Genomic DNA, 14,996 nt, shown 5'->3' on the forward strand with positions numbered 1-14,996 from the left:
GGAAGTTCAAAATAAAACCTATTGAACTATTGTCTCAATATCAGCTATAGTAAGTGAGGAAGCCAAAGATGGACCTATAGAAACCAATAGATCTGAGGGACACATAGCGGCTGCTCGAGGAAGATGAGCTTTGTTCTGCTTTTACATGAATTTCTGCAGTTTGCGGCAAGTAGAGATATCATAGCCTTTGGCATGGCAAAACTCACAATGAGTACCTTTGGAAAACTGACAGGTGGGATGCCTAGAGTTTATTTATGGAGGAGCAGTGAATGCGACAATGGGAGGTTGTGGGGGAAGAGAGGGTGTAGCCAACATATGGTTAGAGGATGACATGTGATAAGTAGGCTGACGATTCTCCTCAAAGATGAGCTCCTTAACTACAGCATCAAGAGAAGAAGTAAGAGATTGGCTAAGCAAAGAAGCCTAAGCGGACTCAAAATCCTCATACAGACCCATCATAAAATGCATAAAGTATAAAATATGTGAAAAGAAACCCAAAACAGAAACATATTATATGAAGCAAAGAAAGAAACAAAAGAATTAGGGTTTCTAGGCAAAGGCCTATGTACGCAAACAAAGACATGCATACGCAAAATTTGATCTGCGTATGCATGCTCATGGCACACACACGCAAGGTTGTTCAAAACCCTTAAATGAACTAAGCAAAAAATAGAGCATGAACTAAAACCCTAATTCTAACAACTAAACATGTTCACAAATATAAAGAACTATAAAACTAATGTAAACAAGCATACATAAACAAAAGCTACGCAGAAAACAAGATCAAAACGTAGAAAGAAAAGCAGAAAAGAAAGAGAAAGAGTTAAAGCTTGATACCTCAAAAAGAAGTTCCCAAGCTTTGATTTTTACCGTTCCCCTCGGTCAAATCTATCACAAGTCATTAAAAAAGCGATTATTAATGTTAAACTAAAAGGATTGGGGTCAGAAAAGGTCTCAATCAAATAAAATTGACTTGAGGGTATTTTGTGAAAAACTCCATTTTGATTCACTATTTTATAGCGAATCTTAGGATTTTCTCATGGGATTTCTGTGTGTTTTGAAAATGTACCATGTAAAGCTTTATATAGTGGGGAAAATGGGGTTTGGAATGGCTCCCAGACGGTGTGTGATTCATTCCAAACCTCATCCATTATTGCAAAAAACTTCAATTTTTCCTACTTCTGAGCCATGCCAACGAAACAAGCCTTGATGAGACGCACAATCATTGGTAATTCAATCTGTGACCATTGCCAAGCTGAAGTTGAAGACCCACTCCATGCCTTGTGGACTTGCACTGAGTTGGACACGATCTGGGCAAATCAAGCTTTATGGGAATTCCGAAACTCCGTCGGTTTTGCAGATTTTAAAGACTTGGTTTCATGGATAATAGCAGAGGGTAAACAACTGGATCTTTTTGCAATCACCGCATGGTCAGTGTGGAATCAAAGAAACAAAGCTCGGGTACAAGCTTCTATTATTGACCTTCATTAAATTGTCGCTGCTGCAAGAATTAGTTTGGATGAGTTTCACATGACAAGACAAGGACTAAAGTTTCAGAGGCAACGTGCAATCCAATCAGCACAAAACCAATGGTTTCCTCCTCCAACGGACATGGTGAAAATAAATTTCGATGGAGCGACGTGTCCAAAAAAGAAGAAGGTCGGTATAGGAGTAGTGATTCATGATGTAAATGGTTTGGTGCTGGCCTCATGTGCAAAGATAAAACACCAACCTTACAAGGCAGTGGAGATTGAATCCTTGGCAACAGCAACGACACTATCCCTTGCAACAAATCTTGGTTTTCGATGGGTTATTTTGGAGGGAGATTCAATGGAAGTGATACAAGCTTTGCAAGAGAATTCATAGGCCCTAACACCTACGGGTTTACTGATTGAGGATGTTAGAAGGTTTGCCCAAAACTTTGATGAATTGCTATATTTTCATACTAAAAAAGATGGCAATGGTGTAGGTCATAGTCTGGCTAAATATGCTCTAAGCATACCAAATTTTGTAGTGTGGATGGAGGATGTTCCGTCACACATTTTTTCTATTGTACAAGCTGATTTAGCACGTTTACATTAATAAAGCTCAGTTTTTTTCACCCTAAAAAAAAATAAAAAAATAAAAAAATAAAAAAAAAAAACCCTAGCTGCGTACACAGGATCATGCCTGCGTATGTATGCTTTAGCCCACGTATGCAGGCTGCTACCCACATATGTGGGCCGAGGGCCTCTTTGGTCATTTATTTCCAAAAATAGATTTTTACTCATTTAAAAGTTATATTTTCCATTTTAATACTCTTTAAGTTAATTTGATATTTGATTGGGCTCTAAACTGGCCTTAGGCCTTAGTGCTTGATCATCATTAGGGAATGGGAACCCGAGTTATAAGGGGTACAAAATGTTTACAGTTAGTAGTGACTTTAGGTTGAGATAGTCGCACTAGCTTGGGAATCGAACCAGTTACATACCTCCATAGTTTGCGACCCTTGAGAAAGACAGTCATATTTTGAGACCATGCATGATAGCTAGTAAGACCATCCAAGATAACAGTGATAGGACAAATAATGTCTCGTTCGTTTTATTGAGCCATCATGAAGAAAATGACCACAAAGAGGGGGTTAGAGACCTCAAACGTAGAAATAAAGCAAAATAATCAGAATCTACATGAAAAACTGAGTAAGATATGCCTTGTTGAAAAATTGACTTTTGGTCAAAAAGTCAATGGTCAATAGTGCTGGGTCAACGATCAAAAGTTAGTCAAAGTCAAAGGATGACGTGTGTTGACGTAATCTAATGATGCAAGATGCTGATATGGTAGGATGACGTCACCTTAAGGCTGACATGGCTTGACGTGAAATGGTTCTGGAGCGTGGGGCACGTGGCATACATGATGTGCACGTGACGAAGCTGTGCTTGGTGTGGAGTGCGTGTAAGCTCATAGCAGCGCGTACTCGTTGTGGGCGCAATGAGGGAGTACACCTCGACCAAGTGAACCGGGGCGAAGAAAGAAATAAGGAGTCGCCACCTAGTTTTATGGTCTAAGAACCATGAATGTAGTGCCCTTACGTAGAAGGACTAGTCTTACTACCAAAGATGAGTTCGGAGTTTAGGTACGATTTTGGAAAAGTGTTAGGCACCCAAAACCACCCAACTCGTGGTCGGCTTCCACTCATTATGTCCTACGTCTTAATCCTATTAAAAGCACATTCAACATTGCATCTTAACACACACACACACAAGCATACATCTAAGCATACAACATGGCATTTTATCCCAAACCTAACATACATCTATCATGTTATCACATTACAAACCCTAGCATTCATCTATCATACTTATCAACCAAGAGAAGCCCTAACATTTTCTCATCAAAGCATCTCATCTCAAATCATCATATCATGGTCAAGGGTAGAACATAGGCATGGCAACAATAAGCATACTTCGTATATAAAGTAAGAAACACATAAAGAATCAAACAAACATGTTATTGCAAACCTGATCCATGTTCATCATTCAAACAAAAAAATCATATTCAAATAAATGCATATTCATGTGAATGCATGCCCTACCTCACTATATCACAACACTTACGGTATCAATGCATGATCATGTTATATGCATGTTCATGGTATTAAAATAAGAAAAGGAAGGAAACCCTAATCTAGCATGTTAAAGACAAACAAACAACTAAACAAAGGAACAAAGACTTAGAAAACATAACAAAGGGACCAAACAGAGGCATAAGATATGAAAGAAACAAAGAAACAGAAGCAAAAAAAATCAAATTAGGGTTTCTAGGCACGAGTATGCGTGCGCATACATAGGCCTGCGTACGTAGGCTAGTTGTATACGAATGCATACTTCGAGCTTGCATACGCATGCAGAAGAGAAGCATGCGCACGCAGACATGCCCTGAAGAACCCTAACCCAGAAAATAAGAACACAAAAACAAAGCAAAACTTAAAACGAAAATTCTAATAACCTAGCATGCTTTAAAACACGAAAACTACATAAACCTAAACTAGACAAACGTATTAACATATAAACAAAGCAATAAAACAGATCAAAACACTATCAAAATGAAGAAATGGAAAGAAAAGTTTTAGAACTCAATATCTCAAATAAGAAGCTTTTTAAGCTTAATTTTGACTGTTCCCCTCAGTCAATCTATTCACAACCAAACAAAAATGATTAGTAAATTTCAAAACTCGAGGATCAAGACCAAGAAAGGTCCCAATCAAATAAAATTGACTTGAGGATGTTTTGTGAAAAACTCCCTCTTTGATTCACTATTTCTTGTGAATGTTAGGTTTTCCCTTAGGATTTTCTCTGTATTTTGAAAAAGTGCTATGTATGGCTTTATATAGTGAGAAAATAGGGGTTTGGAACGGCTCCCATACGATGTGGGCTTCATTCCAAGCCTCAACATTAATGTAGAAAACTTGTCTTTGAAAACACCTAAAATGTGTTTTCAGTTTCCATAACTCATTACTCAAAAATCAGAGAATTAAGCGATGGAAACAAAAACTGAAAACATCCCCAAACAAACCATTCAGTCATGGGGCCCACATATTTTGAGTTATGGGTGATGAAAACAGAGTTATGGGTGATAGAAACACAAAATCCTAACAACCCCTAAATATCAAAAATAACAAAACACTCAAAAATTAAAAATTAAATAATACATAAATTATGAAGCTTACACAATTCAAAATTCACTAATGATATTATCACCATAAAAGTAAGTTGATTTGTCATTAAGTGTCCAAAAATGACAGTTTTTGAAAATTTTCCTACATTTAAAAATAAATAATAAAAAAAACCAATGAGTTTGCATAACTCTGATGGCATTCTTGGGTGATAGTAGTGCATTCCTTCAACTCTTGTCCTCTCAGATATAAAAGAGACTAACAATCACAAGGATTTGATGAGTTGCATTGCAAAAATTTGGGATTTAGACCCATACTCCGAGCCTTTTATCATACCAAAAGATGAAGAGAGGTTTCAATCTAAGCTACTTGAAACTCTAAAAATTTATATTTTAAGTTTAATTTCTCTAAATCTAGTTACCCATTGATCAACCAAAAACTTTTTGGTGGTTTTTATTTGATTCAGGCTTTTATTTGATTCAATTTGATTCAACATAATCATTACCTTTGGATAGTTGATGTCATGTTACCTTTCTATGGTTTAGAATTTGAAGTGATTTGCTAGCATATATGAACTATTTTTTTAAAACGTCCACAAGTCCAACCAGTTGACCCCACTTGAGAAAAAATAGGTCCAGCATGAGTCAACCTATTTCTACACCGGTTAAAAAATTCTCGAGTTCAAATTAGGTATTTTCCTTTGGGTCAGGTTAATGGATCAAAGTCCAATTTTGCCAGGTCTACCCTTTATGTCACTCAATTTTGCCACCAACTTAACTTATCTTTAACTTGAGAGTAACAGATCATTTAACGAAGAAACCTGTATTACCAAAGAGACCGATCATTTAAAGGTTTAAGTTTAAGTTAGTCTCCTCTCAGATAAAAGTTCACCTTCCTATACGAAAAGAAACAATCCTAGTAGTCAGAAGACTCAGAACGACAGCAAGCATTCACCAAGCAACATATCTTGTATAAGTCAAAATAATTGGTATAAAGACAACAAACTTGGTAATGGGTAAGAAAACAAACACTCGACGACTTTTTAACATATATCCAGCATTTCAAAAACTATTATGTCATCTTCATCAATAGTTTAGTACATAAAAGCATTCTAAAAGCACTGCTTACATATCAATATTCGAAGTCTCACACTAAATAAAAGCAATTAATAAGTTCCAGACACGTCTATCCAGCGCTCATCATCTTTTCTTAAAACCATATTTCTTACGTTCATAGAATAGGTCTGTTTTGGCACTCCCTAAATTAACAATTTTTGGACATCCATCCCTATCTTTCTCCTGCTGCGTACACTCTTTGCAGTAGTAGGCATCAGAAATTCCCACTCCTCCACAGATAACACACCGACCCTGAAAGGACCCATAGTTGCATTCATCACAAACTCGAACAAGTGTGCAAGGGCGGACATAGGAATCACAGATCACACACTTCCCATCACATTTCTCACAAAGTCGCCCAATAGCAATTCCTGGCTGCTTTCGGCACATAATCAAATCTGGATGATGCTTGGCCATGCTTTCAGCAACAAATTCTTAGTTCCTGAACAGGAATAAGTAAACACTAAAACGCATTAAAAATCCATGCCTGGCATATTTGATCTAGAATATATACAAACAAAAAAAAGGCAAACATTGTCAAAATTAATTTATAATTAGGAATAAGGAAAGAGCATGGCCTCTGGAGAACAAAATCCCAGTTTGCAATATTAATGTTTAGCATCGAAACATATAGAGCAACATTGACTGCTTGGATTTAGACAGCTGACCATCATCTCAGGACATAACTCAATATAAAACTTCCAATTTTTCATCTAAAATTCCCATAATTATCCATTCAAACCAAATTTTTGTCAAACAGAAGTAGAGGAACAACTAGATGTCACAAAACAGTCCAACTGAAATTCACAGGGAGGCTGAAAATGTTTTGGCCATCCAAACTTCCCACTCCACTCAAAGCTCATGAATCTGGCTTTGATTTCAAGCTCAGGCCCTTCTCCTGAGCCACTGGAAATCCATGCCCTATTTAAAACAAAATGAAAAAAAATTAAAATTATATGCATGGCAAGTAATAGATGCAGCAGCATGTCACATTCCATCAAGTAAATTACCACTTTGATTTCCATTTCCCTCCTCTATGAACCAGAAAATACAACTAGACAAGAAATTGAATTAAGTGTATTAAAATCACATGCATAAATGATATATCTTCCAAATATAGTTCAATAAGTTAATGTTCCTTACGAATCCTGCTGCAGACCACCAGTAAAGACCCCAAAATCCAAAAGGGGGGGAAAAGGAGTATGGCAGATTCAAACTAGTGTCAAGATAAATGTTTGCTGACAAATGACTGAAAAGGAAATAAGAGAAAAGCAATTATAGTGTCTTGGCAAAACAATTTCAAACATATATCAAGAATGAAGAAATTGAACAATGAGACTAACGAGTATTTGTTATATTAATATTCAAATATGCCTCAACTTTTCAGCCAAATTCAAGAATGACAGAAAAAATCCCCTTCAAAGTATGCATCACTCAGCACCAAAAGTACATCACTAACAAACCAAGTTAGCAAGAAAATCAGGACAAAAACTAGGTTTTTTCTTTTTTTTTTTTTAATTGCTAAGTTAAATACATACTCAATCGGTCTTGTACCCACAACCTCACCCTCCTCTAGAACTTAAAAGGGGAGGAGGTGCTAGTTCAGCTAGAGCTCATTGGCAGGACAAAAGCTAGTTAAAGAAGCAGTTTATTCCTCATACACCCAATACCAACAAGTCAAAAGTTTGTCCCATCCCCAACCAAACTAAGGGTCAATCTACCATCAACAGCAGCAACTACTTAAATCAATCACCATGATCCAAGAGCCAGTTCCTACAATTATGAAACCCATATGAGATATGGAGGAATAGGCTATTCTTTTTGTTGACACGTAAAATGCACCATAATAAAGAAACCACCTGAAATTTGGGTCACTAATGCCAAGCAAGGATGTTCTCAAGTCCTCAGGTTTCAACCAATAAAATAAATAAATCAAAAATCAAAAGGCCTACACCAAAAATTAATTAAATGAGAGTAAGCCAGTTAATTCTATGGTTTCCCTATATTTGACCAAAACAATCATGTTTCTAGTAATCAAAAAGCCAAGTCAAATCCCCAGCACATCCCCATTCTGCAGATCGCAACTATCCATATACGAAGTTACAATGTCTAAGATACTTTTCTTTTTTGATAAGTAATAAGATTATATAAATCAGAAAAAATGAGCCACCAAAGTATACAGGAAATATACTGTACAATGTCTAAATATTAAGAATTATTATAAGGGAAAAAAAAAAAAAAAAAAAAAAAAAAAGCCCCAGAAAGATACAACTTAACCAAACATAATGACAAACCACAAGATGCAGCTTACTAATACATAGGCTATCATCAAAATTTATGACAGTTCATCAAACCCCCTATTTTTTTTTTTTTTTCTTTATATTTGGCGTAGGGAATAAAAAGAGCCCTAAAACTTACTTTTGTCTACGACAAAGTAATTGCACCCGTAGTCTCCAGAAAAGACCTAAATAATTCTATTCAACGATGAAAAAACCATACTACGGTTGCGTTTGGGATTTGAGAAAAAAGTTAGCTTATTTTACTTTTTAGTTTATTTTCGCTCCTAAAGTGGGTCCCATTGCATTGTTAAGTGCATCCATTGCTCCAAAAGTCAGCTTTTAGCTTTTTTCTACATACTTTCAGCAAAAAGTTTTCAGTTTCAACAAAATAAGCGATTCCTAAACGAACCCACATCTACATCTTAATATAGGGCTCAAAACTCTTATTCATAAGGAAACCATAATCCAGTCTATTGACCCAAATCAAGTAATAGACATACAATAAGAAAATTAGAGTTAGATTGCATAAAAGATTCTTGCCTTTTTTTTTTCTAAGATACTAAGTAATTAATTGCAATCTAACAATAAAATTAAATCTGAGAGAGAGAGAGAGAGAGAGAAAATTGAATCAGAAGTCTAAATTAGAATTTGAAAAATAAAAAGTATTCCAATGTTAATAAGCATGTTTGAGGACAGGGTGTAACTCATTGTCAAGAATCAACCTTTAGAGGCCAAATAGTAAGTATTCTATAATCAAATAGCTTCTTCTGTTTTATATAACTTATCAAAACGGTGGCAGAAGGCAATGTCAGAGTTACACAGCCAAAGGATCAAAAATCAAGATAATTAATATAATGATGGAGAAAATCGCAGCATCATATCATTCCCATAAAACGCTCCATTCAAACCCCAAGTGCTCCTACTTATTTTCCTCAACAATATTTAATAAAATAGATACAATTCGTCATATTTTAGTCAAACATAACCATGTTTTTATCATACAGTTCTTTGTGGGATTTCATCAAACACTTGGTACTCATCCTATCCATTACATTTTTTGAAGAAATATAAAATGCAATTTAAACAAACTAAGCAGACATTTATATTATAGTTATCCTCTAAAAACTAATGAGCTAAAGATTCAGGACGAAATAATACACATCAGGCAGCGAAGTATTTAAACATACACCAATACAATGCGTTTTAGGGTTTTGTTAAATCTTTGATATTCTGCACCTAATTTCTCGAATTTTTTTTTAGACACGGTTAGAAACTAGTTTCTTATGAAAGTTAACACTCTAATAATCCAATTCACAAGAACAAGAGAGCGAGACAAGCAATCAAATTAGTAAAACCCAAAAAAAAAAAAAAAAAAAAAGTAGGAGAAAACAAAAGATTAGAATATGGCCACAGCTAACCTGCGAAGTTTCTCGGAGGCTCTACCGTGAAGAGGGCTGTTTTGCTTGTAATATCTTTTTTGTGTTCTAAACTACTAATATATAACCCTTGAGAAACTGGGCCGGGTCTTTTAACGCTACAAGCCCAAATTTGTCTTCTTTTTTTTTTTTTTTTTTTTTTTTTAAAGGGGAAATATATAAAAAACCGAACAAAGTCTAAAATACATAGTTCTCCCAGCATCAACTAAGCTGTAAAGAATGAGTGGGTAGCCGTTTGTGTTCACAGATCAGGTTTGTGTTCACAGATCGGGTTCGTGTCGTGTTCACAGGTTGGCTATATGGGTTGATCCAAACTCGATTTGTTTAGTAAACGCGTTAAGAATCCTCAACCCTAACATAATTTGTTTATTAAACAAGTTGATCCAACACAACACAACACATTTAAACTGTTTAATTAACAAATCATGTAAAGACCAATACAAATTATCCATTTAATAACTTGTTTGATTATTAGGTCATACTTTATTTGAATAACCTATTATCAGTTCCCATATATAATTAAAATACAATTACAACCATAAAATATAGTAATAAACATATAATTACAACAAAAATTAAGCAATAATAACAAAATAATAATAACAAAAGCTAATATATTTATAAGCTAAACTAGTCAGACAAGTTCACATGTTGAACACAAATACGATCTATTTATTAAACAGGTTAGCCGTGTCGACCCGAATATGACCTAAACCCGTTTGGCCTCAACTCATGACCTGTTTATAAACGGATTAGTCGTGTCACGTTCGCAGGTTGTGTCAGATTTTGCCACTCCTATAAAAAAATATAGGAAAGAGGATTACTATACAAAATAATCGGTGCGACTCACATTTGAAAACTTTTCTTTTTTAAGTAAAAAGGTTAGGAACTTTATTATATTAAATTAGATTCGGGTAACAAAAGAGTCATCCTAAACGGGTTGCAAGTAGATCGAGTAATGGTTATGAGTCGGGTTAATTGGATTATGAGCTTGCTTGTTGTAGTGGGCCTTTTTGGTTAAATCGGGTTGGACTGCCTCCTGCGGTACTAGGCCTAAATATTCTGAGTAAGGGAGTTGAGACCGGTCCAACTGGAACTCAATTTGGTCCGACTTGTGCACAAACTATGCCTCGTCTGCTAGGAGCACACTTAAGGTGGACAGAACTGTTTCAGATGAGTTGTGGCAAGCAGATATGATAATAATAAGATAAAGTAAAATACTTTGACATCTTTATTAAGGTAAACAAATAATCCCTACTTAAGAAAGGACAATCACAGTTTAACAACAATTATTTTTATAAGAAAAGTAAGGGAAACAAGTGGGTAGTATATGGGTTGATTGAAAAAGGGAAGAAATCAGATTAAATTTGATCCGTAGGACCAAAACCAGAGAGGGAAGAACGCCTCTTCTCAAAGTGAATAATCTCCCAAGGAGATCCTGCCGCGGAAATTAATCACTTTGAGGAAAGCGGACCTGAATGGTTGGTGCACAAGAGAACCCTTTGTTTTTGGTAGAGAGTAGGACTTTGAGAAGGAGAGAGGGAATCAACCTATTGGTGCATGCCTGCCGCTCTAACTCTCTATCTTTTTCTTTCATTCTCTTCTAATATTCCCCTTTCTTATCTTTTTTCTTACTACTTCTTTTTCTCAATACTTGTTTTCTATTTCTTGGTTTTCAAATTCCAAATACCGTAGCGCTTGTGTCCCTCCTCCCTGTATATGGCAAGGGCCTCTTTATAGTGCCTGCCGTGACCAAATTTTACTATTTTAGCCCTTAACCACCTTTGTCTGGTCTGGGTGTACTTGCCGACCACCATTGGTCCGTCTGTGTGCCACTCCCCATCACCAGACAAAAGAAAACTATTTTGTTTGTTTGTTTGTCGTGGCACCCTTTCTTACTATGGTGTGGGTGCCTTCTTTCTTCTTTCTCCCTATCCCTCATGGCATGTACCTAGTGGTTTTAACTTAGCTTTGCTCTTTTGGGTGGTGTGTCATCCCAGCAGGACACTTCCCCCAAAAGAGCCCTAGCAGGAACCTCAAAATAGGTTTTTCCCCTCTCCCCACTGCCAAACCATGCCCTCTTACATCTAACCCATGACCTTATCGTGTCCTATATTGGCTGGGTACAGGTTGATGAGATCTGGGCCTTGCGCGTGTCTCTTTTCCATGTATGTCCAAAATTTGCCTGCTGCTTATGCGTTTGCGGTGGTTGGCCTGCACAGTCTGCCGTCTGTTTTTGACTATTTTCTGGTTTCCCTTTCTTTTATGGCTTGCTCCACTTAGGGGCTGGGCCTTACTCGACAATGGGCTTTGCTTTTCTTCAGCCCACCCTTTTTCTTGCTACCATCTCTTGCCATACCACTCTATTATTCCTGCTGTGAAGTTGTTTGCCTCAATCTTGCTGGGCCTCTTTGGGCCTACTGTTTATTCTTCTCCCAATGGCCCAGTACGAATATTGGTTCTTTTATTACATCACTGGGGGCTCCTGTGTCCCATTTATTTTCCCTTGGGCGTCCTAGACCTGTTTACTTTCCTTGGGTTTCCTTAGTCCTTTTCTTAACTTTGCATTCCCATGAGCTTTTACTGAATTTTTTGGGTTTCCCCGGCCCAATTACATTATCCCTCATCCTTGGGGTTTATGGGCTTGCCATCAACCCCTTACTTTCTTACTTTCATTACTTTGGGCCTGTCGTGACTCATTCTCACTTTTCCATGTCATATACTATCCATGGTTTACTTTTTCTCTCTTTCCGGGCCCCTTTAAGCCCATTTACCTCCTCAAGACCCATTTGTTTATCTCATGGGCTTGTGACCCATTATTCCTGCCGTTTGGGCTTAATAGGCTTTCTATCCATTTGCCAACTCTTTTTTATCCGTGTTGTTGGGCCTCTCCTTTCCACTTGGGCTTCCCAAAATGGCCATCAACACCTATATTTTTTTCACATGCAAAAAAAAAAAAAAAAAAAAAAAAAAAAAAAAAAAAACTTAAATAATACATAGATTTAGTTTACACAATTCAAAGTTTACTAATAATATTATCACCATAAAATTAGGTGATTTTTTGTCAAGTGCCTAAAAACGATGTAGTTTTTATTTTATTTTTTATTTTTTTATTATTACATTAAAAAACTCCATAAAAATTTTTAGAAATTTTGAAAAACAAAAGAACAACAAGTGCCCATAACTCTAGTGGTATTCTCCAGTGATACTGACGCATTCCTTCGACTTTTTTCCTCTTAGATTTAGACTTTGTTTCGCTTGAATACAGTAAAAGAGATGTTGTTCACTTATAGTAGATAAGACTAAAACTGGCAATGATCTTATGAGTTTTGTTGCTAAAATTTGGGGTTTAAACCAATGCTTTGAGAGCCTTTTATCACACTATATGATGTAGAGATATTGTTTTAATCTTTATTTTTTTGAGAGAAAGATGTTGTTTTAAACTAAGCTAATTGATAGTTTGTAAACTTGATTTCTTTGAATTTTATTGCCCCATTGTCAAACTATAAAAAATAAAAAATAGAAAAATTGGTAATTGTTATTTGATTCAACATGTTTTTTTTTTTTTTTTTTTTTTTTTTAAGATATAAATTCTATTTTAGTCTAATCTAAGTATATATGTGTGTGAAACTCTTTTCAGGAAACTTAAACTCCGGTCTTTGCCCCTCACATCCCACAAGCTCTTATACTTATAGAGTAACTATCGCATCAAAGTTGTGCGGTGGTATTGCATTTAGATAATTGATGTCATATTATCTTTACTTGATTTAGCACTTAAAATGATTGGTTAGTTTATACAGTATTTTTTTTATTTAAAAAAAATGTCAAATCACAAGTCAACCTAGCTTTTACTTCAAGTCAAAAATCTTGGGCTATCACGTACGAATCTAATTTTGCAAGATCTAATACACTTTTTTTTTTAATTGAATCTAATACACTATTTTGATTCTATTAAAAATATCAAGTTAGAACTAATTTTTTTTTTTGGTGGGTGGGGGGGGGGTTTCAAATCTTAAAAATCTTTTATCTATATATAGTGAGGAATTATTTAGAAACGTTGAAGTTATCCTATAGGCTATATGTTTGAATTTAGAGCAAACTAACAACAATAATTAATTAACTATTAAAAAAGTGATATAGTGGTACAAGTTTATCACAAACAGTCTAATTTGGAAAGGATAAACCAGGGCTATTTTTCCTTTCAAGTTTGTTGTCGCATGCATACAAATTCTAGCCTACCATAAGCGAGATCTTGTCCCCAGTCCCCTCTCGTAGCAGACTTGCAGTTCATACTTTTGCTTTTATTTTTTATTTTTTATTAAACCATATTATTTGTACGAACTACGAAGTAGATAATTTTTTTTTTTTACATTAATAAATTTATACGCTTCCAATTTAGACATATTCAAGCATTAGTATCCATGTTTATAAAAAATATATATTTTTTATAATATAAAAAGTTATTTTTATCTATTTTAACAAACTAGTTTAGTATTTTATAACCCAAATTACAATAATTTCAACCCATTAAAATATATAAAAATAATAATTTCAATGAAACAACACCCATAACAACAAAACAAAAACAAAAAAACTAACCACAAACTTTCCTACATTATTTTTACAAACTATTGAGGTAACAAATTTTTATTAGTTCACATCTAAGCCAACCACTTACATCACCTTTTTAGTTACCAATAACCACTCACTACATCAACAATTTGTAAAAAAAAATTTGTAGTTCTAACATTTTTCTCATTTAAAAGCTCATAAAAAAATTTTATAAATCTAAAACAAAATATACAAGCCCAAAAAAAAATTAGCCCAACAAAAATTACTAATAGTAAAGCTAAAAAAATTAAGCCCAATAGAGACACAAAGAAGAAGAAGAAGAAAAAATATTTTTGTCCTTACCCAGCAGCAGACACACACAATAAAGACACCAAAAAAAAAAAAAAACCTCAGTGGTTGCAACAGAGTGGGAAGCTGGAGTTGCCACATGCAGCCAGTAGCAAAATTGCCCTCCTAACTCCAAGTTTTGGCTTCATCTCTAACCACAACAACCAAAAATAACCACCACCGATCACCACTATAGCAAACCCAAAAAAAAAAAAAAAAAAAAAAAAAAAAAAAAAATCCAATGTTGACCGATCAAAACTCAGTGCTAACAGTCTTACCAAACTAATTTTAATGCTAACAGCCACCACCTACAATTGCAACCCAACCATTAAAACCCAACAATCGCAACCCCCACCATCACTGTCACACGCCATCCAAACCAAATTGAAAACTCACCGATAGTGCCACAACAACCAAAATGAATATAACTAGGTTTTGGTTGAACATGGCTACCCAATAACTAGGTTTGGTTGAACATGGCGTGTGACGGTGATTTACTTCTATTGAGTTAATTTTGGTTGAACATGGCTACCCAATAACTAGGTTTGGGTCTAGAGAGAGAGAGAGAGAGAGAGAGAGAGAGAGTATAAAATGAATATAACTAGTCTCAATAATT

General features: G+C 35.2%; 2 protein-coding genes across 6 annotated transcripts; one reads left to right on the top strand and one right to left on the bottom strand.

The window, feature by feature from the left end:
* The first annotated feature begins 1,188 nt into the window (after nucleotides 1-1,188).
* LOC126707446 (uncharacterized) lies at nucleotides 1,189-1,866 on the top strand. The gene is made up of 2 exons (XM_050407126.1): nucleotides 1,189-1,430; nucleotides 1,515-1,866. Exons 1-2 carry the CDS (start codon nucleotides 1,189-1,191, stop codon nucleotides 1,864-1,866), a joined length of 594 nt encoding a protein of 197 aa, XP_050263083.1.
* Nucleotides 1,867-5,663: 3,797 nt separating this feature from the next.
* On the bottom strand, nucleotides 5,664-9,574 carry LOC126689034 (PHD finger-like domain-containing protein 5A). Of its 5 annotated transcripts, none has more exons than XM_050384062.1 (4): nucleotides 9,464-9,506; nucleotides 6,910-7,015; nucleotides 6,542-6,687; nucleotides 5,664-6,208 (listed from the first exon to the last, which is right to left on the bottom strand). In XM_050384062.1, the coding sequence occupies exon 4, from the start codon at nucleotides 6,181-6,183 to the stop codon at nucleotides 5,851-5,853; it is 333 nt and encodes a 110-aa protein (XP_050240019.1). In that variant the 5' UTR covers nucleotides 6,184-6,208; nucleotides 6,542-6,687; nucleotides 6,910-7,015; nucleotides 9,464-9,506; the 3' UTR covers nucleotides 5,664-5,850. The 5 variants fall into 5 exon arrangements, with proteins under 5 accessions (XP_050240019.1, XP_050239995.1, XP_050240011.1 ...); XM_050384038.1 differs by adding an exon at nucleotides 6,777-6,820 and having other exon boundaries at nucleotides 5,664-6,687; XM_050384054.1 differs by lacking the exon at nucleotides 6,542-6,687.
* Nucleotides 9,575-14,996: the final 5,422 nt, after the last annotated feature.

This window comes from Quercus robur, chromosome 1 (assembly GCF_932294415.1).
Source record: "Quercus robur chromosome 1, dhQueRobu3.1, whole genome shotgun sequence".
Classification (NCBI taxonomy): domain Eukaryota; kingdom Viridiplantae; phylum Streptophyta; class Magnoliopsida; order Fagales; family Fagaceae; genus Quercus; species Quercus robur.

Bases quoted from the DNA above. Each gene is read 5' to 3' on its own strand.
- LOC126689034 (XM_050384070.1), bottom strand. From the start codon at position 6,183: ATGGCCAAGCATCATCCAGATTTGATTATGTGCCGAAAGCAGCCAGGA.
- LOC126707446 (XM_050407126.1), top strand. From the start codon at position 1,189: ATGCCAACGAAACAAGCCTTGATGAGACGCACAATCATTGGTAATTCA. The intron at 1,431-1,514 runs GTCAGTGTGGAA...TGCAAGAATTAG, and splicing joins CTTTTTGCAATCACCGCATG to TTTGGATGAGTTTCACATGA.